The following is a 24,824-nucleotide window of genomic DNA, read 5'->3' on the forward strand; positions in this document are numbered from 1 at the left end:
TTCTGAAAGTAGCCAGTTTCAGAGATACATTGAGACATAGGTGTATTCTCCTTCTAATGCAGTCTCAGATTACAGCTCTGACAGTCTCAGAATTAGACCAATGCCCCAAATCAAAGACATTAGCTTATAAATACCCCCTTGAGAAACTGGTTCTGAAAGCTTTATGACTGTGTTGTGAAAAAAATTAGGAAATACATTAAATGTTTGTTACCTTTATGAACAAAGGGAAATAAAACATTTTTCTCTGTTATTATACTATTACATGTTTCCTTTAGCATCTTAAAATTATTAAATAAAAATCTCCATGTTTACTCACGAAGGCTTTGCAGGAGTGAGGAGACTATCAGAAGGCAGACAGTGGCAACTGGAAACTTGAAAGGATTGTTTAGTTAAATTACCTGGAGCTGACTGACAATCTTACATAGGAAGAAGGGAAAGATTTTGGGAGAAGGCTTCACATGTGCAATTGAAAGTACATTTCCATTACCGGTCTAAAAGCCATCACATAGTTCTGCTGACAGGGTGAAATATTGGTAGACAGGTGGCAGAAAGAAAAAATGTTCGGAAAGATCTACAGCCAATTTGGAGACTGACCTGTATTTGTACAAACTCTGGCTGGATGATGAATGACTGCTGGTACAGCATGTAACTGATGACATTATAAATGAATGAAGCATAGAGAAATTACTTAGTATCATATTTCTCAATGTACCAGAAGATATTGTGGGAAATGTTCTGATTTAGATAGGGCAGTTTTTAAGTGCTGCTTTCTGCATTCATATTGCAGGGGGCATCAGAGGGTGGCAAGCATCTCTGTCCCCTGGCCAGCTGGGGTCAGCATCTCCAACGGTCCTTATCATGAAGATGATGGTAATCATTACTGCAGTTTTAAACGGCAACAAGTTGTGTTTTCTTTTTCTGAGTAATGAACGTACAGTGTCTGAGCACTTACCAAACAATTACTTTCCTTTCACAAATGGTGAGTTAAGCAAAGAAAAAAGTTTGAGGGGGACAGAAGGAATGTACTATCGCCAGTGATGAAAAACCTGAATAGTTCACAGCAGGCAAGACTATCCTCTCCATACCCTGTCCATCTATCCTGACATTTCATATGTAATTAAATGCTTTTTCTGTAGCTCAAGTTCTCTTCCCTTTAGCTCCTTCCAAGCTCAGGTTATGTGTTTCCCACAGTTCAGTGCCCAGGCTTGGAGGAGCCAACTCTAGGGATAATCTGTTGCCCATAAGAGGGTGTTGAACTGGAGCCTGGCAACCCCTTTCAGTCTGTAAATAGTCGTTACTCTGCTGAGGTAGGAAGGTCTTCCTGGAATTAAGGTTCATGCTGTTAGTTGTCTTCATAGCAATGATCGCTACTAACTATTCCTGTCACTCTGTTCCCACTCGCAGCTCCATGGAGACCAGTCAAGGGGAGGGGGCCAAGCGGAGCACAAGGGAGGGAAGAAGGCAAAGTGCAATGGCTGGGCAAGAGTAGGGCATAGGCAGGGACGAAGGGGGGCAGTGGCTGGCTGGGTCCTTCCCGTGGATATGAACAGGTCTTTATCACCTTCCCAAGACTGCAAGTCAACCTTTTCTGCTGCTAAGACTACTGGAGGGACTTAGTTAAAAATGGTTTTCCTCCATAGCTTCTGAAGAATTGACCCAAGTGTGGGTGGACATAGGAATGATAAATAGGTGTTCTTCTCCTGAGCCTTGTATCCTGCGTGGGTGATCCAAGTGATACAAGACGAACACCAAATGCTTCCATGCCTGTTTCTTCACTTCTGGGTGTTCTCTCACTTCTGGGTGTGTTTTCCAGCCTCCTCCCTTGTACTGTCACAGGTGCTTTCCCTTTTGTATGATATGGGAATGTGGATCACAGGGAGTGGTCAACTGAGACAACATGAGCAGTTGTGGTGTCTTAAAGGTGGCCCTCTAACTTCAAGTCAGAAAGCTGGGTTATAAAGGAAAGAACTTCCATATCCTTCCCAAGCAGCAGCATAAAAATGAAAAAGAGTGAACTCAAGCAAAATTAGTATCTTATTTGCTTTGTTTGCTCTTGTTTTGATTTTGTGGAAGTTTCTGTTGAAAGACTGATCACACCTGAAGCATAAAAAACCCTAGAGGCACAAGGTCATCTCAGAGGACTTTGTCACTTCACTTGAATGAAAGGAGGCAGGTCTCCCACAGATTGTGTTTGGGAGGGATCGTTTTCGCGAAAGTGCCATGATACTAACTGTAATAGCACAGGAGCTTTGACCTGGGCACTCCACTTTCTCCAGTAGAGAGATAAAAGGATTATGGGACTAAAGGTCTCGCTTTCTTGAAAAAAGAGGACAAACTTCACTTTCATTCGTTTTCTAACCCAGATGAATGGAGAGGAAACTGCAGCAGTGAAGAAAATTTAGAATACAAATGAGCACATAATGCCTTCTGAGGCAGCATCACAGTTGTGGTTCTGCTGTTTTGGAAAGGGAAACTTGAAAAAAGTGAACTGTTTTAAAATTTGTCTGTCTCATGAGGTACACCAAAGTTTAATTAGTTCTCATGAAAAGAGCAGTGTTTTATGATCTGAAACATCCAAAAAAGGAGCTAGATAATGGACATTCTTTTATAAAACCAAGCTGAATCAGTAGGATGTTACTTATGGATTTAGCCTGTGCTAGAAATATGGCAAGGAGTTTGAGACATTTAATTTCTAATCCCACGTACTCCTTTGTAATGTAGTAAAAAGAAAAATAAAATTAATTCAGAAACTAACTCCATTTAATTTCCAGTAGACAAAGAATGAGGGAGTTAGCAATAAAACACTATAGCAAACAAATGCATTTCTTCTCAGGGTGAAAGAGTGTGTTTTGCATGGCTCATTATCATACATGTACAAGACTGCATAGTCTTTAGGTAAGACTTAGCACTTGATGAAAAGGACTTCATAGGGGCAGGAGTAGTAGGGATTCCAGGAGAAATTTCTCCCTCTTAGGTCCTCTCATAGGCGATGATCCAATAGGGATAACAGCACATAGAACATAATGGAGATGATGGAACTGAAGCTAGTGTTTCACACTTAGAATCATATGACTGGAACCCATTGTATTTATTAAATCCAGCCATCTACTATTTCAGGCACCATGTCCTAGAATCTTGTTCATAACCTTTTCAAGGAACTGCAGTGTGCCTAGCTAATATAAGACTTGTCTTGCCTGTTTATCATTTAGCAGATATAAATAAATACCTCTTTCCTCTTGAAGAAACGTCCAAGACACATTAGCCTTGCTCTTTAATGTTACTATTTGTATTATAGTATGTACAGAATCTTCCATACTATTTATAACAGAGTGTTGCTAAAGCTTACTGCCCCATTGCTCAAATAAAGGGTGTACATCCAACTGAAGTCAAGTGTCTAAAGTCAGTCATCTGTTTTCTTGGTACCCACCTGAAGTGCTCTGTAATAACAGTACAGCTGAAAAATATTTGGGTCCAAAACCCCTTCCATAATTCCCTTGCAATTACATTAATGGAGTATTGATGTGTGAAGGGGACTATGTGGCCATCAGCGAGAGTGGAATTTGACCTTGGTCACTATAAAAAGGCAGCACTTCTGTTTCAAGATTTTTTAGAAAATAATAATAATTCCATTCCAAAGAAAGGGTGATGAATGAGAAATTTGAAATACTTCAAATCTTCTCCAAACTATAGTGCACAGATGTCAATCCATCAAACAAATGTTATGAAGATATATAAACATATACTTCTACAGACAGAAACAAGACATGCTGAATTAGGAAAGCAGTTTACCTTTGCTCTTTATATGTTTTTTAATGTGTTCTTTCTCTGACTTTATTACAGTTTGTAGAAGGTGACCATATCTGATTTTATTGACAGTTTTAGGAATCCCTTCATACAATACTTTGTGCACTTTTTTAAATGTTCAGCATTTGCAATACTACATTTTGGTAGAACCAAATAGATGGCAGTTACTCTCCTGTGAATGCCCTGTGAGTATTAATCCCCCCTGGGTTTAAGGGAGCAACTGATGTAGATAGGGCTTACAAGGGTGAGTAAGAGAGTTTTGACACAGGTGAGCAGAGATTCTGGGGTAAGTATGAATGGTTGGCACTACATGTGATAGACTGGCAGAGGGAAGACAGGAAAAAAATAGAAATTTTGACTAAATTCCAGAATGAGATTTTATAAGCTGGTGCTTCCTTTTAAGCCCATCTTTAGCACAATTAAGAATTACACTCATTTTTTAAATGCTCTTGCCATTGGTGACTGACATGGTAAACTTTATAATCCATAATGCAGGCAGACCCTATTAGGCTTTCTCTTTGGGGTCATGCTATTTTATTTCTGAACTGACCGATGTCACAGCCCACTTTGTTGGTCAAGTTCCTGGTGAATGTTACTGAATGAAGTAACTCCAGATACTGTATTCATAATGAAAGTTGGGAGAATTTGGGGATATACCAATTACTCAGTATTTAAAAGGACTATTATTTGCCATGCTCACATCAGAAAACTATTACTGGAATGAATACCAGGGAAAGTAAATGTTCAGTCACTAGTTTAAGTATCCTTAGAAGCACTGTTTCAAACCTTGACAAGTAAATAATCATGGAAGCATTTATTTGACATGAGAGCTGAACTAGCATTTTAGGACTTGACCAATGAGGTACAATCGTGTATCACAATGTGCGTTCCAGATATTCTCTATAAAAAAGTTGGAATACCGAACAAGGATTTTATGGGCAGGAAATAAATCCAAAGAGATTAGAATACTGTTTATGTCTACTCTGAGAAGCAGAAGATAAATTGACTGAGTCATTCATTATAAATTCTTAATTGTACTCTATCTGTAACCCTTAAGCTCTAGAGTACACTTCATACTGTGAGAACTGAAAGGGCTCCCGTTTGACAGAGTAGATGGGAAGCCTAGTAAACTGCTCTCAGAGCAGAATGGTATGCATGAGTACATTCAGCATATTCTACATTCAGTAGATGGCAGTGGTATGCAGTTGTAGATTAATTCAGGATTTTCTCTTGAGCAGATGCTCTCATCTCTGTGTATCCCAGCAGTGTTGATTTGGAAGTTTATTTGTTTTGGTGTTTTTTTGTCAGAAAATAGTAAGATACCAGATAATTTTTCACCTGCTAGAGCAGACAGTGATAGAAAATGTAAAAAAAAATTGCTAATTTATTGTAATCTTTATTACACAGCACTTGGAAGAATCTGGTAAGTTTTGAATTTCAAACAGAAAGAAATGCGTCTGTCTGGAACATTGACTCATTTTCCATCTGTGCCCCATGGAACTTAGTAGTACACATCAAAGTCTCAAAAGAATTCAGCAAGTGGGAACTGTGTGTGTGTTACTTAATAGGAGTAGTAAGACAGTGATGTCTTGGAATACTGCACACAGAAGCAGATATTTTCCCTTGCCTAAAGGAATGAATTCCAGATCTATTGGGGAAAAGTGGGGGGTGTGTGTGTGTGTAAGCAAAGAAATTACTAAGACAATTAGAAATTATTATAAAGCTTTTCATTGTGGAAAACTGGAAGAAATATAACAAAACAAAAGGAGAAATACAGTTTTATGTGGTAGAAACTGCAGATGAGGAGGCTAAGAGAAGTAAAATACATCATTTAAGAAGATATTTTCTCATATGGCAGTTATTTCTAATACAAATAGTAGAAAAAGTTTAATGATTTACGATTGTTAATCATGGAAGGAGTTGCTCTCTGTTGCAAAGAGCAATGTTTTTTCTTGCCTCCCTATGGGAAACTGCAATAGAAAATGCATTAAATATATCAATCTGTGAACTGAGTTGTAACACAACCACAAATTTGTCCTAAGGATTTTGAGCAGTCTTGGACGGCCCCCAGAATCAATTGGTGGTCCCTGAGTAGGGAATACAGATGTCGCATATTTTCAACAAAGAACTGCATACTCTCCTCTGCTGTATTGGACACCATATGAGGATCCAGAGGAACATTTCAATCTATATTAACATGGCTCTTGTTTGCAGAATAAAAAGTAGTACTGTTCTGGTAGCAGTGGAATAGCAGCATTAAAAAACCAGCATTTCCAACCTAGCCAAAGCTGCTGGAAAGTCTCAGTTTTGCAGGTAAGAAATTTGTCCAGCCAAGGGCACAGAAGTAAGAGTTTTGTGCAGTCTGGTCGCAGCCAAAGTATAATAATGAAAGTAGGAAATTAAGACCTTTTAATTAGTCAGGGTACTGAAGAAAGAAGTATATGTTAATTGATTCAACTCTGCTTACCATCAGCTGCTGCTGAGGGCTGTGTTAGGAGCCATTCTCCCAAGCACTGTGAAACCGTGGGATGGCAAATGCCCTCAGGGAAGGGGACTGACTCCCTGTGACAGCTGCCTACAGTGGTGACCGCACATTTCTGTCTACTTGTAGCAGGAATACATGGATCAGATCTCTAGGTGCATGCTTCATGCTCTGTTTATTCACAGGGTGTTTTACCATGTGGTTCCCTTGTATGACACTGTAGTCAAACACTTAACACACTGTACTCTTATCAAAATGAATGTTAACATTTTTTTTCTCCACTAGGATGCCTTATCTTTGCACTGTTTCCTATTTTAGTTGATTTTGAGCAGAACTTCCTTGTTGTGCTTTTTGTTTGTTTGGGTTTTTTTTTTGTGTGTGTGTGTTTGGTTTTTTAACTGAGGCAGTACATCTCTTCCTAACATTTGTAGGAATTATTACATTGTAAATTAAGTCATACAGAGGAAGGATGGTTTGGGTCATTAAGGTTTCTGAATATCTTTTTTTTTTTTTTTAAGCACTGCCTTTTAAAAAGATTTCATGTATTTTTAAGACAATCATGATGAGATACTTTCATGCTGGCATCACAATTTCATTTCGTTCACTCATTTTTCTACTATATCGCTTTACTTGGATATTTTCCTTATGTTCCAGTCTAGTTTCATCTCTGTTGATTAAATTCTTCTTACACTTTATCAACTTCTTTACGAATCTGAAAGATTTTACCATCACTTCTATCACCATACATTTTATTTTCACGTAAACTAAGTCCATCATGACATTGCTGAATGTATGCAAACCTACTACTACTAGTAGTGTTTCACCTTGTGGTACTGTCACAGCAGACAAGGGTTGCCATCTTCGGGCACTGTGGAGAGTTTCTAACAAAGAAAAGCTCCATCCAAATAAACGGGACTTGTCTATACAAGTACTTGAGAGACAGTTTTGCTGACAGCGTTCCAGTATTTGTAGAAGCATCGTATTTCATCCACTGCAAGATTTATTGTTATGCTATGAACAAACATAGGCTTTGTTTAAGCTGAAGCTTCAGAGAGTCTTGTCCTTCAAAGTGTCACTTCTATTTAAAACTTTATTAACACATTCTGTATTTATGACATGAAATGGTCTTTTAAAAAAAATATTAAAATTTCACATGCTATTTTCATGCCAAAACAACACTTTTAGAAGCCTGCATCTGAATTTATAATAGAAGAGTCAGCTGCATCTTACTGCTGGCAGCTTTCTTCTACCATTTTACAGAGAGGAAGAAGAAAATACACAACAAAACATTTATTTTCTAAATGCCATAGTTATAAAATAACTTCAAACAAAATACGTGGAAATTAAGATTTTAATAAGATTGTATGATGGTTTTGCAAAATTTAGATAAATCTGTATTAGACTAGGAAAAAATTATTGTAAGCTTGGTAATACGAGACCCGCTGAAATGTATTGCTTTGTACTAAAATTAATTTGGCTTGAAAAGGATTTAAAGTGGAAATACAACTAGGAAAGAAGAATAAAAAGCAAAGAAAGAGTTATTCTAAAGCATTTCTCTTTTCTGAAGAACAATTACATTAAAATGACTTTACCAGAGTAAATAAAACCCAAATCAGATCATATAACCATTGTAAGATATAATAAGATATATTATCATTACTATTGAATGTCTTTTACTAAGCATTGTGTTATAAACAAATTTATGTGAGATTATAGTAATTTGAACTGCCTAACTGTATTAAATAACTTCTTGAATTGCAGAGCAACATAAAACCAAGAAAGGCCTGTTATTCCAACATGTGACATGTCATTTCAAGGAATGTTGTACAACACAACAGGGGATATTCTGAATTCACAATGGATATTCTGGAAAATGGATAATTATTAAACCTGGCTAAAAATGCTAAGCTTTTAAATACTGCAGTTGTGTGTTGTGGAGAGCACTTTAGCATCTGCATCTGCATGTAAATCTGACAAATATTGCTTAGGTGGCAGAAAAAAAGGTGTAATGATAACTGATGTAATCACTGTTTTTATGTTCTTTTGGATATACTTATGTTTTCCTGAAGCATTTACCTCCTGTGGAGAAGTTTTCCACAAGTGCTTTGCCAAGCTGATTTTTTTATTCAGCCATTGAGGAAGAATTGCTTTGGATTTTGTTGAATTGCTTTTTTTTTTTTTTTTAGATGCATGAATATTCTTACAAGAAGAGAATCTTGATGAACAATGCGGGGTCTGAGCTCTGCTACTTCACATTTTCTGTGCTTGCCTACAATACAGCCTGCAGTGAGATGTTGTAGATCCTCTGCTGTAGACCCAGACTAGGCCAAGAGCAGGAGTAGTTTTTGCTGGCTGATTTACACTGCTTCTCTGAAGAAGCTTAAAATAATCAAAGGCTGCCTGTTGGGTGCACAAAAAACTGAGATTGTGATTTTTTTCTGCCAAGGTGATATCTATCGCCTGAGGATGTGGAGTTTTCATGCCCCAAACCAACAAACTCTTGTGTGGATTTGGCTTATTTCAGTGCTGCCAGCGCAGCTCTTATTTATACTCCAGCAGGGCATGAATTTTCCAGGCACAATTATGACATGGTGCTGGAGACAGTGCAAACACAGGGTGAAAATCAGCATCGTCTGTCACAGCTTTGCAGTCTGAACAGATGAAAAACAGAGAAGCTGAAGGCACAGAAAGGTGAAAAGCCTCACCCGAGGTGCAGCAGCTATGTCTTATATTGCAGGTTGAGCACATACGTGAGCCCAGGGCTATGGCTGATTAAGTATTCTACGTCTCTGTAATCATGTCCAAATTAGTGAAAAACTAAACATTTGTGTCAGCTACTGGGTGCTGAATAGCAACTAAAAGTGTGAAGAATAATGTTCTAGGGAATTAGCTTAACAACAGTAGTTTAAATCAACTTTGAAAAGTTTGCAACAAAAATGTAAGAGCTGGAGCAGCTGTTGCACACTGCTGCTTAGCTCAGACCTTGGTAGCTCTCCCCATCATCCCATTTATCCCAGCAGGGGATAAAACTCAGGCAGATCCAGTCACCTTTTACCTGAAGCCATGAGAACTTCTGTGAAGTGTTACAACTTGAGAAAATTAACAGTATGGATGGTTTAGAACCATATTTGCAGTATAAATTTAACCATTCTGTCTGTGAAGCAGAGCTTGAAAACCCTCTAAATTGGTCTTGTCCCTAGATTTTGCCATAAATATTCTTAGTATTTTAGACAGAAGATCCAGTAGCAAATCTGTCCTAGCACCATATAATAGTTGTCTATGTGCACTGCTGTCTGTGGAAGGGGTGTAGGATGGGCAGCATTTTGCCCCAGATGAGTAATTATCTAAGGACACGCATAGAGGTCCTAATGTAAATAAGAAAGAAATCCTTGAACTAAGATTATGTATGATTACAAACTGAGATTACCCAGGACAAACCCAGGTCAATGGCACAAATGCCTTTAACTCAGATGTACTCTCTGTGATGAGGAGTGCAGATTTTGTAAGCCTAGGTGCCAGAATGCCACAATCTGAATATTCTCCCAGCTGATTAAAAACAATCATTTACTATATCCCATGGGATATATGCTGGCTGTATTTTACTGATTTACGTAACATGGTATTGAGGCAAGAATGGATTGAATAAACTCTCTCCCCTCAATATTTCCTGTTCATGAGAGTTTCACACTTAAAACAATTTATTTTTTCATTTTCCTGTTTCTTTTGTGTTTTTGCCCAGTATTTTAATTTCAGTAATACTTTGCTAATCTATCTTATATATTCATGTTTCTGCTTCTCCTTTGTGAAATTAATATGTCAAAGGACTTTAACTTTCACTGTGAGGATGTGAGCATACAATGTGAGAATGGACATTAAGCTGTCTGTCTTAATAGGTGATAACTACCACATGAAATATGACTAAAAGTGTGTTGAAAGCCAGGAAAAGCTAACACAAAGGTTTTGTTGTGATGATTTCTCACTGCTTTATGAACACATGCTGTATGGGCTTGAGATTCTGTTTCTGTCTGCAGTGTGATCTGTCTGGAAGTCAGTGATACGTATTCTGTACAAAAAAGATGATAAATATTTTAATTGAAAACCTAAGTCCTTTGAGACCTGAGCTTCACAGCTGTGTACAGGTAGTGGGGCTTGGCTATGCTGCTGGAAGGCAGAAGGGAATTACTGTGCTTGCGCTGGGCTGTTCATAGTTCGGGTGGAGTTGCCCCTGCCATTATAGCCAGTGGATAGAAGTGTTCCAGTAACCTGCGCTGCCGGTGATTTGTATAGAAATGAGCTTAGACTGTCTTTGTGAAGGGCCCGGGGCTCACTGGTGTTTTACCAAGCAAATGCACTATGAAGAGAATGAACACTTGAAGAATGGCAGCGGGTCAGGGGAGGAGCAGACACACGGTCAATATCGTTCAGCTGCTTTCCAACACATGACTGACCTAGTTTTCCCTGTTGGGACAGGTGTAGCTGGGCTGGTGTGAACCTGGGGCCAATGCAGATTACTTATGGGAAGCCCACCCTGCAGCATTCCTTCTCAGGTTTACCAGTACAGCTACAGTACAATTTTATGCTTGCAATGCCTAGCTCCTTGCCCGAGCATCAAATCCATTACCCTGTTTTACCTTCTGTGCATTTAGGGATGGGGGTTTGGCTGTATGCTGTATTATGAACTTTTCCTAAAGAATTTTATGGGGCAAAAGACAGCTACTGCTCCCATAGTAAATTCTATAGACTTTGAAAGGACCTGGGTCTAAATGTTCTCTGTTAGAGCAGGAACGGTCTGTTCCTAGCCCAACCTTTGGTTACTTGTCAGTACTGGTCCACTTCAGCCATCTCATTCAAAACTCACACAGATTGTTTCACTATTTTGGCTTTTCATTTGCTTCATTCCATGTAATTTCAAACCACCTGACATTTCACATCAGTCAAATTCTTAAGTTTAATGGAGAAGCAGTGGTATTTCTTTTGCAATAAGAAAACAAGTTAATTAAAACAGATTTTTGAGGGATCTTAAGTAAATTGGGTCCCCTAACCTGGCTGAGTTGCAATAAGGCTTGGGCATTCTAGCTTCCATCCAAGCCTTGAAAAACACTGATGTGACCTGTGAGAAACTGCCTAAAGCCAGTGGTAAGGATTTATTTTGGTAGATAACCAGCATCTTCCTGTGATATCAAAGGGAACTTGCTCTTTTCTCAGCTAAGTGTTAATTCAGATGGGGAATTAAAAAAAAATATTGGAGAACAGGAAGATTTAAAATTACATTAGCAGTAAAGAAATATTTGTAGTAAATAAATATGTTTAACTGCAGGTCCTAATGCTGTGAGTTAAAAATGTTCCTTGTATTAGTTCTAAGAAAGATACTTCTTTTGAATTTAACATAACATGCAGCTGTTATATATGATTGCTGTCTGCAGTAATAACTGCAGTTACCTAAGAAATTTTTAATACAGTTTTTCAGTGGAAGATTTATGAGACTGAGGGGAAATGTACTAGTTCTGAGAGCATTTACTTGCATCTAATTTTTTTGCTGTAAGCCAGAGGGAGCATCCCATTGCAGAAAAAAATAGCGAGTATAGGTTTTGTGTTAGCTCTGATTTCTGTTCTGCCTGATTCCTTTGGCTGTTTGGAGACTTCTATTTTCTTATGTACTTTTTGGAAAAAATACCATATATGGAAAGGGAAAATCTTTAAATTCATATCCGTTTTTACAGAAGTACTATTTTAGAGTAATAGTGCAATGAAAATATGTATGGCCCATATCTATCTTAGGTGATCTGTAGGGGAATTTTCTTTACAGGTATTTGTTATTTCAAACCCCAAAATATAGTGTTTGGTTTGTATTTATCTAGGTATTTAAATAATTTATTCAGGTACTTAAATACTTATCATAACATGATAATTAATATTATTTACAGTCTTTCTGAAATTATAGCCCAACTCAGATGTAAGATGTGCAGAAATGATTGTCAGAAAATCTGATAGTGTGTGTTGTAGGATGACCATTTGGTACTCATTTGTGAATTCCTTGAAACATTGCACAATGTTGTTTACACACGCACACACATACACACACACAACTATGAATATTAATTTAACAGTTAATTTGGGAAGCTATTTGGGCTCTTTACAGCAGACATCTTGGAATAATACGCTTGCAGAAATTTTATGGTAATTCCTATACTACATAGATTTTTTTTTTCCTTCTTTCCTCAGAAATTTTTCCAAGAGATTCCAGTCTAAAAGACAAGTTCATAAAACATTTTACAGGTAAGGCAGCTGCTTGCTCTTAGTTTTCCTACATACGCATATTCTCAGTAGCCACAAGTGTCACACCATTAGCTTTTATGAGGTTCTGCACCAAATTTAACATTTGTGAAGTTAAATTTACATATTAGGACTAGAAATTTTTAAAGAAGTAATTACAGTGAGGTTTGAGTCTCTCTGAATAATCTAGCCTAAAATAAATTTCAAAACATGATACATTAAAACATTATTTAAAACTTGTTTCATTTTTATCACTCTGTTGTTGCTTGCCATATTTATTTTCACATTCACTGATTTTAAAACATGTAATTGGACTGCACATATCTTTCAGTATTTTGAGAATACTAAATCACAGAATAGAAAAAGAGCAAAAAATACTTGAAGGGCTGTTTATGGAGCCATTCCTTTATTTATTATTATTATTTTAATTAATTTTTATTTTTACAGTTTTTATATATACAAAACCAATAATTATCAGTTAATTATTATTATGGATCCACTAAATTAATAGTCCTTTTCTGCATGAGTAGTTGTGATCAAAATTGTCAAAATTATTTGACTAACATTAGCTGGAATGAGTAAGGAAAGCAGGCTCATTCCAAAATTGTAAAAGGTTATTTCTTTGTTGTCTCAGAATTTCTGCCTATATTTATTTGTTTTTAATCATACTCTTAAGATCTTCAGTGATGGGGGTGTTGCCTGTTGTTTGTTTCTTTTTCCACAGCTTTATTAGATCCTGTAATCTGTAGGCATTTTCTTAAACTATAGCCTAACTTTCTTTTACTTTATTCTGTTCAAATCATAATCCTCTTTTAAACAACCTTAGTTAAGTAAACTGTTGAGTTATAGTCCTTGCTAGTTCAAGAGTTAGAACATCCTAAACTAATGAAGTTGTGAGAAAGAGGAGAGAAGGGGAAATCAACATTATCTTTACAGTCCATTATCTTTACAGTTTCAGGGTTAAGAAAATTATTGTACACATCTAGTATGCCAAGAATAGTAGACACATTTTAAAGCCAAATAAGAACCATATGTAACAGTCCTCGACTATAGGAAAAATCATAAATAATCTTGTGAGTCATAAAGCTATCTGTTAATTCAGCTTGAAAAGCCAGCTGACACAGAGTGCTCTGTAAGGCGCAAATAAAATTAACAGCCTATTTTTGATGGCAGGGAAAAGAGCTAGAAAACCATATATTATCTGAAGGGACATGGAATTTAGTGACAAAAGCTGATGTTATCTCCATATATCCTGGGTAATTTCAAATCACATATTTTCTCTCGAGCCTAATTACTCACTCAGATAAAAACCAGCAACAACCTTCCACTTCAAAGTTGCAGAGGCTGCTTTGTCAGTTTATTGAAAAGCTTATCTGTGGCTGAAAAATCTCATGAAATCCACATACTACTGTAAAATATGTCTAGTGTTCAAGTGTGTTCACTGTCATAGAGAGGAAGTTTCTCTCAAGCTTGTGGTAGTTTGGCTCTGCTATCCAGAGAGAATTGGCTTGGTATGTTTTACCAGGCTGATAAACCACCTTTCAGATTGTAAAATAAATAATTTTTACCCAGAAATGCTTGCTCTCTTCCTCTGACCAGAAAGTTAGTCAATACAGCATGCTTCATAGGGATACTTTTGTAGCATTGCTTGGGAAAAGCTGTTCTTATTCAGGGTTCCTCTGTGCTGAATTTAGAAGATGCAAGTTAAATTTAGGCTTGTTCTGTTAGTGTCAATATATGTCAGTGTTTGCTGCCCAAATCGCAGGAATCTCATCCCCAGCTGTCAGTGGTAGTATTGCTAAGCAGGTTACATGTTGCAATGTTAAAAATATTACATTTTTACTCTCCTTTTCAATTTGGATGCCATCAGTAATACCTTTCATGGCCATCAGCAATTATGGAAGGGCTCTTTGGCAACTTGTTACATTTAGGCCATGTTTTGGAGACCAGTAGCTATATGTTCTTATCAAATATTAACACAGGCAGATGACACTGTATGTCCAGAGAAGGGAGCACAGGCTGGAAGAGCAAAGGTGGCACACTACACCCTGGGAACACAGGGATTTGCCTCACCCAAGTGTTGAAACACATGCTTCCCTCTGCGCCCTTTCTTTCTAGGACTATTTTAACAGGAGATCAGGTTCCTTGTTTTTCAGCTGTCATTTTTTTCCCCTCAACACCCACATTGAATATTAAGAACTTCATAGACCATCTATGTGCAAATTAGAAGCATTATTACATGAAACTACATCAACTTTCCAGGGCTTAGAAACTCCTCTTTTCTTAAAAAGTTGCTTTTATTTATCCTTAGAAATAATATCTGCATTCCATCTACATTATTCCTTCTACATTAGACTACTGATGACTACTGAGCAAACTAAATTCTGTTGTAGTCACACCATTCTATTTTTCACCATATAATAAATTTTACTGTTAATTTTGAATTACTGGAGTTTCAATGCTAAGCCAGTCCATCGTTTCCAAGGGCCATTTTTCTGTTATTCAGATCATGAGCATAATAGTGTAGCAATAGCATTTTTTTGTGTTATTTCAGTAGCAAAGTATACTTGTGTTGCATCGTAACTGTTTAAGGTGTAGTAAAAGACTAAACGTAATTTTAGCCAAAAAAAAAATGATTAACTTAATTCTTTGTGTTGATGTCATTCATTGAGGCTGCAAAGCAGCAACACTGTAAGCTTGTGGTTAACTCCTGCTTACTTTCAAACAGGACCAGTCACATTTTCATCAGAGTGTAGCAAGCACTTCCATCGACTGTATCACAACACAAGGGACTGCTCAACGCCAGCCTGTAAGTAGTAATTAAAGTACCTTATAATGGTAGGTGCGCTACTTGTTTAAAAACAACCCACCTCTCATACTAAGTGTTTGGTGTGCTGGTCCTTTTGTGACCGTTGCTCTTTAGCACCATGCCACAAAATGTTCCCAAGGTATTCTAATATACAAGGTTTTCTATTCATGAACTTGCAGTCAGCTGCATATAATGGAGTTCCTTCAAAGTGAGACTAACATAAATGGAAGGAAAACTACACTGTGAAAAAAGTGTCAGGCATGCCTGTGCAGAGGGCAGATGTGAAGCCATATTCTCCTTCCTCCTCCCTCTAGCTCTACTTATAAACTTGTGCAATAAGGTAAAATATGAACCATTCTCTGCCTTCTCTTAACGCTCAATAGTATGGTTATCTTGGCTTTTTAGTATATTTCAGTTTGTGATGATGATTTTCTATTATATGCCTATTGAACTTAAAATCAATTCATCATTTCTGTTACTGATAGTTGCAGTTCTTATCAAACACTATTCCAATGAGTTCCACAGAAGTTTTGCTTTAATACAGCCTGAATGTAATTTTGTCAGAGAGAATGGAAAATAAGTGTCCTAGGATGTTATTAAATGAATAAAACACACAAGAAAATCAAATAAAAACCCCCAAACAAAATGGATATAACTTAAAAGGAAGTTACTTCAGCATTCTTTAGTGCAATGAACAGTTCAAATAAAGTGAGTGGAAAACAAGCAATAGCATTTAATTAGAAAAGGTGAATGTCATTAGTGATGTGTAAGCACAGGCTGTGGACCAGGGTGCTTTGGAATTTTTTTGGCATTTAACATGAAAAAATAATGACACTTCTTGTCTGCATCACTTAGAAAGATGGTAAGCAATTTTTGTGAGCAGCTGAGATAGTCTCTCACCAAAGCTAAGCACCTCAGAGGATCTGGCTTTTGAAAGGGGGTGGAGCAGCCCTTGCGTCCATCTTCCCTTATCAGAAGCTGGAATGTAGAAACCCATGGCCGATCCTCAAAAGATAGTCATACAGCTTTGTAAGTGGACATACGAGTAGGCTAGACATATATTACATGCTGCATTACAAAAATACCGTGCATGTTGCATATTGCATACGTTGATACATGGGTCCAGAGTATATTAATATTATTTGGACTCCCCTGTATTGCCTGAGTGCTTCATTTTTTCTATGGATAAATAGTCATAGTATTTCTCTTCTAATTAAATAGCTTTTCTTAAAGTTAAAACCAAGATTGTGGTTAGGACTGTGTGAAGAACTATTTTTAAGTTCAACTATCAAACAAAATGTACAATAAATAAATAAATAAAAATTAAAACCAAAAGCAGTTTTTTTACCCCTTTACATCACCCAAACCCAAAGCAGAAAATGAGTTTCATTCAACCTTAAATGTTCTGTTGATCTAAAAAGGAGAGCTAAATCTTCAGAACTGTCTCCACCTTATCCAGCACTCAGGGTTTAGAGTACCTATCAAGGCTGATCATAACCAGGATTTTTTCCTAGCTCTTTAGAGGGTTTTGATATTTTCTTTCAGGGAAACCTTAGTCACCATAGGATGTCTGAGGATGAGTTACTTCCTCTCCTGCTGACATGGTTATATTCTGTACTAAATCATTCCCTGAAGAACTGAACCCAGGTTAGCATTCAGTCTGTTGCTGTTTGGCACAATTTCTATTGTTTTATTAAAATACTTACCAAGCAAGAAAAGAAAATTGCACCTAAGTATTTTTTTGTTACCAGACAGTCAGTCTTTCCATCAAAAAGGATGGCAGTGGCTCAGGGGCCACTTGAACCAGGTTGTCATTTGAACCAAGGACAACAGAGAGAGGAGATAGCAAGTGAGACAGTAGTATCTCTAGTCTGATGACTTGGAGATGTACTTAGACATGGAAAATATGGATTTCCATCAATGTTAACACTTCAGTGGAACAATAAAAAAGTTTGAAAGAGCCTGACCTCAAACTATCTCATAATCTGCTGGTTAGAATAGCCTCCCAGTTAATGACTTAAATTCCTTCAAGTAAAGTTGGGAGTTGAACCTGGTCTTCTGCATCTTAGGAGAAAACTACTTGGTAGAAAATTAATTGCTACAATCAATCACATTTCCTCTCAAGCCCTGGCTAGGATAAGGTACAATCTAATTTTGCATGTTGGACACGATTTCATGAATTTCCATCAGAGAATAGTTTCACTGTGTAGAGCGTCTGAAATTCTAGTACAAATTCTACATTTCATTTTATGCATTTTTGAGGGTATCTGGCAATGGAGATTCATTATTGCTGTGGGCAATTTTGTTTTGTAGATTACAAAAGGTGTGCAAGGTTGCTAACGAGATTAGCAATGAGCCCTTTGTGTACACAGTCCTAGGATGTTTGCTATGTAAGTATCATTTTCTCACCCATATTATTTGTTGAATGGTCTAGTGATTTACTTCACACTTGTACCTTGTTATCAGGTGTGCATTCAGAAATGTGGTATTAACAGAATGCATCAACATGCAGCCCTGGCATTGCTGTAAGGACTGACTGGTTCCTCATGGAAATATATAGAAGCACAAATACCTGTGATGGGCCCCACTGTAATTTCCTACAAGTCACTTGTAGCACCATGCTCCATAATTACACATTGGGTGACCTCTTACTGTTCAAAATTTCAAGGAGTCTGGCTGGTGAAAGAAAAATGCATGAGAGCTTCATCAATGCATTTATTTCAGGTCTTTCAGAAAAGGACTTTGTTGTTAATCCATGGAAGAAGCAGAATGTCTTGGTCTTAGGTCTGCCAATGCAATCTTCATGGATAACCCCTCACTTTTTTCAACTTTGGGACCACTTTTCATTCCCAGATTGTCTCCTGAGAATTTATCTAAAGTGAATATGACTTCATGGTGATAAAAATAAACTGAACATAAAGATCTGACAAAGCTAAAGGCTTAAAGTAGCAGACTTTGAAAAGAACCAGTCCATTCTTGTTTATGAATAGCATGTTAAATGTGTTAATTGAACGGCATTGTCACTGATGAAAGGAACATCTTCCACTGTTTTCTCCAGTTGTTTGAATACCAAGAAGATGATTACACTTCCAACAGTAATTTGAAAAAATGCACTGGTTATTACTGACCAAAAAATGTATACAATCAGTGAATTTAACTTATTTACATTTCTTCAAAGATGATTTCCTTTCACCACCTCCTCCTGACAAATACTGCGAGCTTGGAGTTTGGCAGAGATGTGTATGTCACTTCTTCCTGCATCAAGACTTCAATTCATACTAATCAAGAATAAGAAAGGAAGAGTAGGATATGAGTCAGTGTTAGCTGATTTCACTTCCAAGTGGAGGTGGGATTCATTTTGCTGGCTGTGAGAAAATGCTTTGAAGAATATAGCAATATTTCAATGCTGAGGAGAAATGGTATAATTTCTTTCTCATCTTTTTTTTTTTCTTAACTATTTTCAGTCTGTTTGGCCTCTTGCCTTCCAGGTCTTGCAGATGGTTTTGAATATATCAGGGGCACTAAACCAGAGACAGACTAGGGATTTCATTACTTTGCCAGGATCTCCTTTTTCATGACTAAGGGCAGGAATCCTTTTCTGAATGCCTGCCTTTTATTTTTTTCTTTTTTTTTTTTTTTTTTTTTTGAGGTGCCTAAATTCCTGTTTGTTAGTGTTCTCTTTCAAATCTCAGCTTCCTAAAACATCCTAGCACTCTCTCCTTTTCTGCACTTTCACATATTTAGTCTGTTTTTCTCTCATCTGTATCTCTTTACACCTCTGTGTTCATGGCTCAGGGCTTCCAGAATGATTTCTGGGTGGTCCGATACTTTTTTTTGTTTTCTTTCAAGAGGATGAGTCAAAGATCTGTCTCCATGTCCACAGTACAGAAGCATCGATCTCATCCTATTTCTGTCTTTAAAATACAAAAGGCTCAAAAGTTTCTAAGATTTGCAAAACCAGGTGTTCTAATTCGCCTGCCAAAAATACACTCAAAGAGATGACATGTAGGGAAGGGAGGTTTTAAATGGTAAGCAGTGTTAGCAGCTCATGTTCACTGTATTCACTTAAAGTTGTACCTAGGCTTTCTATTTTGTTAAGAGAAAAAACATTATAGGAAAAAGTAGAGCTATGATCTGAGTGGTTCCCAGCTGCCTGTGGGCTCCTTTACCCTGCTCCTCCACCAAGCATACAGAGTGGCTCTTTTCCCCTAGAGATAAGGCAGTCTCAGGTCTTTACGTTTACTCACATCCAGTATCTTGGAATGGAAGCATTTTCCTGAGAAAGGCGAAAGGTGGCAGGAGTGCTTTCTCTTCCCTCCAAGCAGACAGGGCAGCACAGGAGTTACACATCATCGGTTCATCCCTCCAGAACACGGCATTTCTAGCATGATTCTGTGATTGCTTCTACTCCATGTTTTGGCACAGGGGGTCTGTTTTCCTCACCACCCTCACTAGCTTAGAGAGGACCAGGGTCACAGTGCCTGTTTACTGTAAGGGAATTTGCCCTTTGCTTTAACGTCCCAGAGAGTCTTGGAGATTCTTGGTTGCCTTGAAGAACGAGGCACTCCCACTCGAAGAACTGACAGCTGTTTTGAAGCATCTCTCCTGAGTGTACCAAAATAGGCAGCGTTTTCCTCATGAAAAAGAACTGAAGTGCTATTATGCAAATATTTTCCTCCCTCTCCTGCAAGTGCCCGGATAGAAAAAGACGCGTTTTCTTGTTCGATGCGAAGTTTTCCCTGCGAGCCGCCGGTGTCCCCGCGGCAGCCGGTGGCGCTGGCCGCGGCGGGCGGTTTCAGCACCACGGAGAGGGGCCCGCGCGGGGTCCGGGCGCGCCCCGCCGCGCTGCGCAGCTACTGCCGGCCCCGGGGATGCTGCGCGGGGCGCGCACTTCCTCTGGGGGCGTCTGTTTGTTACTGTTGGGGTTTTTGGTTTGCTTGGGATTTCCGCCCCCCCCCTTCGTAATTCAGATTCTTGCACATGGAAGTAAAGTGTTTGATGAAACACAGAATGTAGAAATGCACGGGACTGGATGTGTGGCAAACTTCCTCGTAAGATGCATGTGTGATGTTATGTGTTAATTAAGCCTCAGCGTCAGTGCTGAGGATTTGCCACGGCAAAACTCATTAGTGTTCACAGGAAGGCAAGACCCACTGGCATTCTGGAGTTAATCTTCAGATTTATGCAAGACACAGAAAACTGTGATTTATAAACAGAATTGTAGTAAGCAGACTGCCTCTGTGTTTTGAAATTAATTACAAGATGGCATGTCCTTTTCTGTTGCAGACTTTCTACTAAGGAGAGAATTCTGATTTGCCAAGAAAGTGCCTTGAAATCTTCCAAGACAGAGAAGACGTCTTTTACCTTTTTGATTTACAATGTTTTGTTACTAGATGCATTTTATTTTCATATATTTGCCAGACATTCCATATTTGTGTGAAACATTATTTTATTTTAATTTGTAAATTTGTTGCCTATAGTTCATACAAGCCAATTATTTAAATGCATTGTATATAAAGAATACTAATGATATACTGATTAAATGTTATAACCATATGCAGGGACTTGGTAAAATTTTGCTGTTTCTCTTGTTCCATTGTATTTACATCATTCTGCTCAGGCTCTTACTTTCATTATTTGCACTAACTTGAAATGCAGAAGTCTATGTAACTGAAATCTGAATAAGCTTAAGTGGGGAAGTTTTACTTGCCATGGAAGATATTTTATATTATGAAGCTTTGTTAATATATACATATATATTATTGTGCATCAGAAAAAAATGCTCAGAAATGCACCTTGCTTTCAGGAACATTTGTATGACTCTTCTGGATTTCATCAGTTACATTTGTACTGGCACCTATGGAAAGAGTTGCAAATAATGTAAATATAAAGACTGGAAAACTGCAATGCAGTTTTGGTGGAATAAAGAACATAAAAATAAACTATTTTCCCGGAGGGGTTTTTTAGATTTATTAAGAGGTTACTTGTTTAATATATAAATTTATCTGGTGAACTTGAAATAATTTTCCACTGAGAACTTAAAACCTGTGGGTTTGGTTTTTGACAGCATTTCATTTGCAAGTGGCAATTTTTTTCAGTTTTAGTTCTTCTTAATTCAATTTAATTCTTCAGCTGAATGAGGTGCAAAGAAAAATGCTTCATGCACCCACTGTGAACAACAGAAATGTTTCTGTGAGGATGAAGAGAAGGTAATAAAATAGCCCAGTAGAAGAGAAAATAATGTATATCTTAAACCCAAGGTGTATAATGAATTAATCTGGCTGGTGATACATCAAGCTTAACTATTTGGGAAGGATCTAAAGCACAATTGCTATGTCTTTTTTATCTAAAATCAAATTGTGATGAAAACATTTGCTACTCATTTGTCTGAGCTCTTTTATTTCAAGCTTATATGATTGCTTTACAAAGAGCCTGGTATGAAGCGAGGTTTTTATGGTCAGGCCCAGAGTAATTGACACATTGATTACTGTGCCCAAATCGCAATTCTTGTGATTAACTGACCATTCAAACTAATCCCCTCAGATCAGATGCTGTCTCTATCCTTTCCCTCAGTGTGGGCTTCTTGAGTCCCTTAACTTCTAAGGCCATCCCTTTTCCCTCTACAGAACAGCAGGGAAGCTCTGCCCTGGGATTCCTTGTTAAATAGCAAACAGCTACCATATTATCCAAAGGAGGTTTGTTTCTTCTTTCTACATTGTTCAGTGTGTTTTAGCACCAAAGTTGTGCAGTGTCCTGTGATGCACCAGGCACTCCAGTCCACAACTTCTGCAGGTAGTAAGTACCATGTTCCATCTGGGCAACAGTATATTACAGCAGCAGTTTCTGACCAGCTCCTGAGTCACAGCTGTTGAAGTAGTTACTCTCTTTGTAGTCCTGGCTGGAAGGTTGTCCTGTGGTCTTTGTATTTATGGTTAAAATAGTTGCTTTTCAAACTTTTTCCCATCATGTTCTCTTGGTAAGAGCAGTTTTGAAGCCTGATTCTAATCCATGTTGGAGGCAGTATTCATACTGAAGATACAGTGGTATATGGGAAATTCTGGTGGTGGAATGGTGAGGTGTGGGATGGATAGCCTTGTTTCTCTGTGATTAATGTACCTCATAGAAGGATTATCGGCCAAAACACTTCACACAGAGGAGAAGGGATGAGGCCCAGAGTAGACATCAGAGACTCCAAGAAAAGCATCTGCCTTTAGTCCTGCTTTTGTATTTCCACTCTGGTTTGTTTTCTTCTCAATTTGTAAAAAAATCCCTCCTTTCTCTCCTCAAGGGACTTAAAACAGTGAAAGGAGAAGCAGAGAACATTCACTTTGGTTACTGCTGAACAATTAACTTATGTTTTCATGGAAATATTTCATGATCGCATGGAAAGATTTCCAGATCGCACACTTTGGTAGAAAATAGTGGCTCAAAGCCCATCATTATCTGTGTGCATAAGTATGTAATATGACTTTTCTCATATGCATTGCTTTATGGTTATCTACACTGAATTTAATTTTCTCGTCATTGCCCTCTCGCTCTTCTTAAGGTGTGTTAGCAACCTTTTACAGGCTGACTTTCATCTTTGATACTCAGGGTGACTTCTTATCAGCAACAAAAATATTAATGATGGATTAGGTTTTGATCTTCCTTCTTAAGAGAGGGGTATATTTTGTATTTGGTTATAAGAGAGGGCTAAGAGGCAAAAGAAACTGCAGTCTTTCCTTTCTTCTACCTTTTGAAGCCTACTTCTCCCAGTAATATACCTCTGCCTTACATTGTGGTCCCTGCGCTGACTAGAAGGTATGAAGAACCATATAATTCATGCATTTTCTGCATGGCCCCTTGAATGCTTAGTTAGAAATGTGGGTGGACCTACCCTCCGTAGCTCCTTTGCAGATTGCTCAGATGAAGGGATAGGGGCATAAATACTGGTTTCTTCCAAGCATCCAAGACAAGCTGATGTTTGTCCACCCAAATTTTCAAAACTAACAGGTCCAGCAACCAAGCTGTCACATACGCCATTCATCTTCATTCTGTGCACAGATAGGACTGCACCAATGTCTAAAAACTAGAGTGTGAAAATAAGCTGTGACAACTGTTTGCAACTGCGTAGGGAGCTCAGCAGGAGATATACCAGCTCTGCCAGCATGGCTGATAGAGCTTCTTTGCTCTGTGCTACAGCACTCCCTCTGTCAGGGGGTCTGAAACTCCGTATTTCTTACTGTGGATCTGATTTCCTGGGAATGTTGTAGAACTGGTACTCGATGCTCTTTGGTAATGTTCCTGATACCTGGAGTGAGACAGTGCAGAACAAAAGTAGCAATGCACCAACATGGAAGTGATCCTTTAGGATCTATAGAAATAAAGAGCTGACAGGATTTAATGTGAATACTGGTTTGGAGAAATAGCTTGCATGGGAAATTCCTATGGGAATATCAAAGCTGCTACTGAAGATGGCATGACACTAATGTATAGCATGTGCAGAGGGGATAGCTATAGAGCACAGGATAAGAAAGAAGGTGCTAGAAGGGACACAGGTACTGATCATTTGGATTCCTGAGAGCTACAGCGTCCCAGCTGATACAGTTGTTCTCTGCTGAGCTGTAAAGGAACAGGAAATTTTCATCTCATACAGAAACAATAGTGTAGGGTAGAAGTAGAGCCACAGGTGGTCTTTGCCTGACCATGGTGGGATCTAACCGGAGGACAGTCTTTATACCCTGCAAGGAGCAGTATGCAATTCAGTTCTGCTCTTCAGTATTTTCCTTCTGTCTTTGCCTTTTGGAGATGAAGACACCCATAAAGCCGTAGGTGTTCTGCCAGTTTTTGGCTAGAAAGAGAAGGGCTCAGACTGAGAATCTCAGCAGATGGTAATGGCAGCAGATTTAAAAAAAAATCTTTGTAGCCTATTCTCATTAAGAAGCTCAGAAAAGAAGATGAAGAATCATCACTTTGGAATGCCTGGGTTTTTATCCTGAAGGTTGCAGTGCAGGAATTCAGACAAAGTATAGAATAGGTACTTTTTATGAACAATATGTAATTTAAATTGTGTTGAATTATTTAAGTCCATAAGTTAATGATTTTGAAATAGTCTGTCATACTCGGTTTCTTATACAAAGATGTGTTAATATATGTCAATAAAGAGGTCATCTTGGACCTGTTGAAATGAACAGTATCTGGACTAACCTAAATGTACTGTGGTAAAGGTAAAACTGAAATATCCTTCATGAGTAATTCTGCCATATCACTCTAATAGTAGACCCTCATGTCTGTCCATTGCATCACGTACTGTAAAAAGAATAATCAGTCCGGCAGAAGAATGTACATCTTCATTATGCTTTACTGTGTTTCTACTGTGACCCTTTTTTAGCATCTCATCTTCATTGAAATTATCAGCTGCTATTTACACAATTACGGGTTTGTGTTCCTATGGGTTTAACTATGTAAAGCTGCAAG

At 38.0% G+C, this 24,824-nt stretch overlaps 1 protein-coding gene across 1 annotated transcript in view; it reads left to right on the forward strand.

Moving 5' to 3' along the window:
• Nucleotides 1–21,324, forward strand: part of ALKAL1 (ALK and LTK ligand 1) — a 37,254-nt gene extending 15,930 nt beyond the window's left edge. Inside the window, exons 3-6 of the mRNA XM_056333896.1 lie at nt 12,509–12,562; nt 15,288–15,368; nt 17,682–17,758; nt 20,655–21,324. Of these exons, the coding sequence (XP_056189871.1) occupies nt 12,509–12,562; nt 15,288–15,368; nt 17,682–17,746 (200 nt within the window). The 3' untranslated portion in view covers nt 17,747–17,758; nt 20,655–21,324. The remainder of the gene's footprint in view (nt 1–12,508; nt 12,563–15,287; nt 15,369–17,681; nt 17,759–20,654) is intronic.
• The last annotated feature ends 3,500 nt before the right edge of the window (nt 21,325–24,824 follow it).

The sequence above is a fragment of the Falco biarmicus genome, chromosome 3 (genome assembly GCF_023638135.1).
Source record: "Falco biarmicus isolate bFalBia1 chromosome 3, bFalBia1.pri, whole genome shotgun sequence".
Classification (NCBI taxonomy): domain Eukaryota; kingdom Metazoa; phylum Chordata; class Aves; order Falconiformes; family Falconidae; genus Falco; species Falco biarmicus.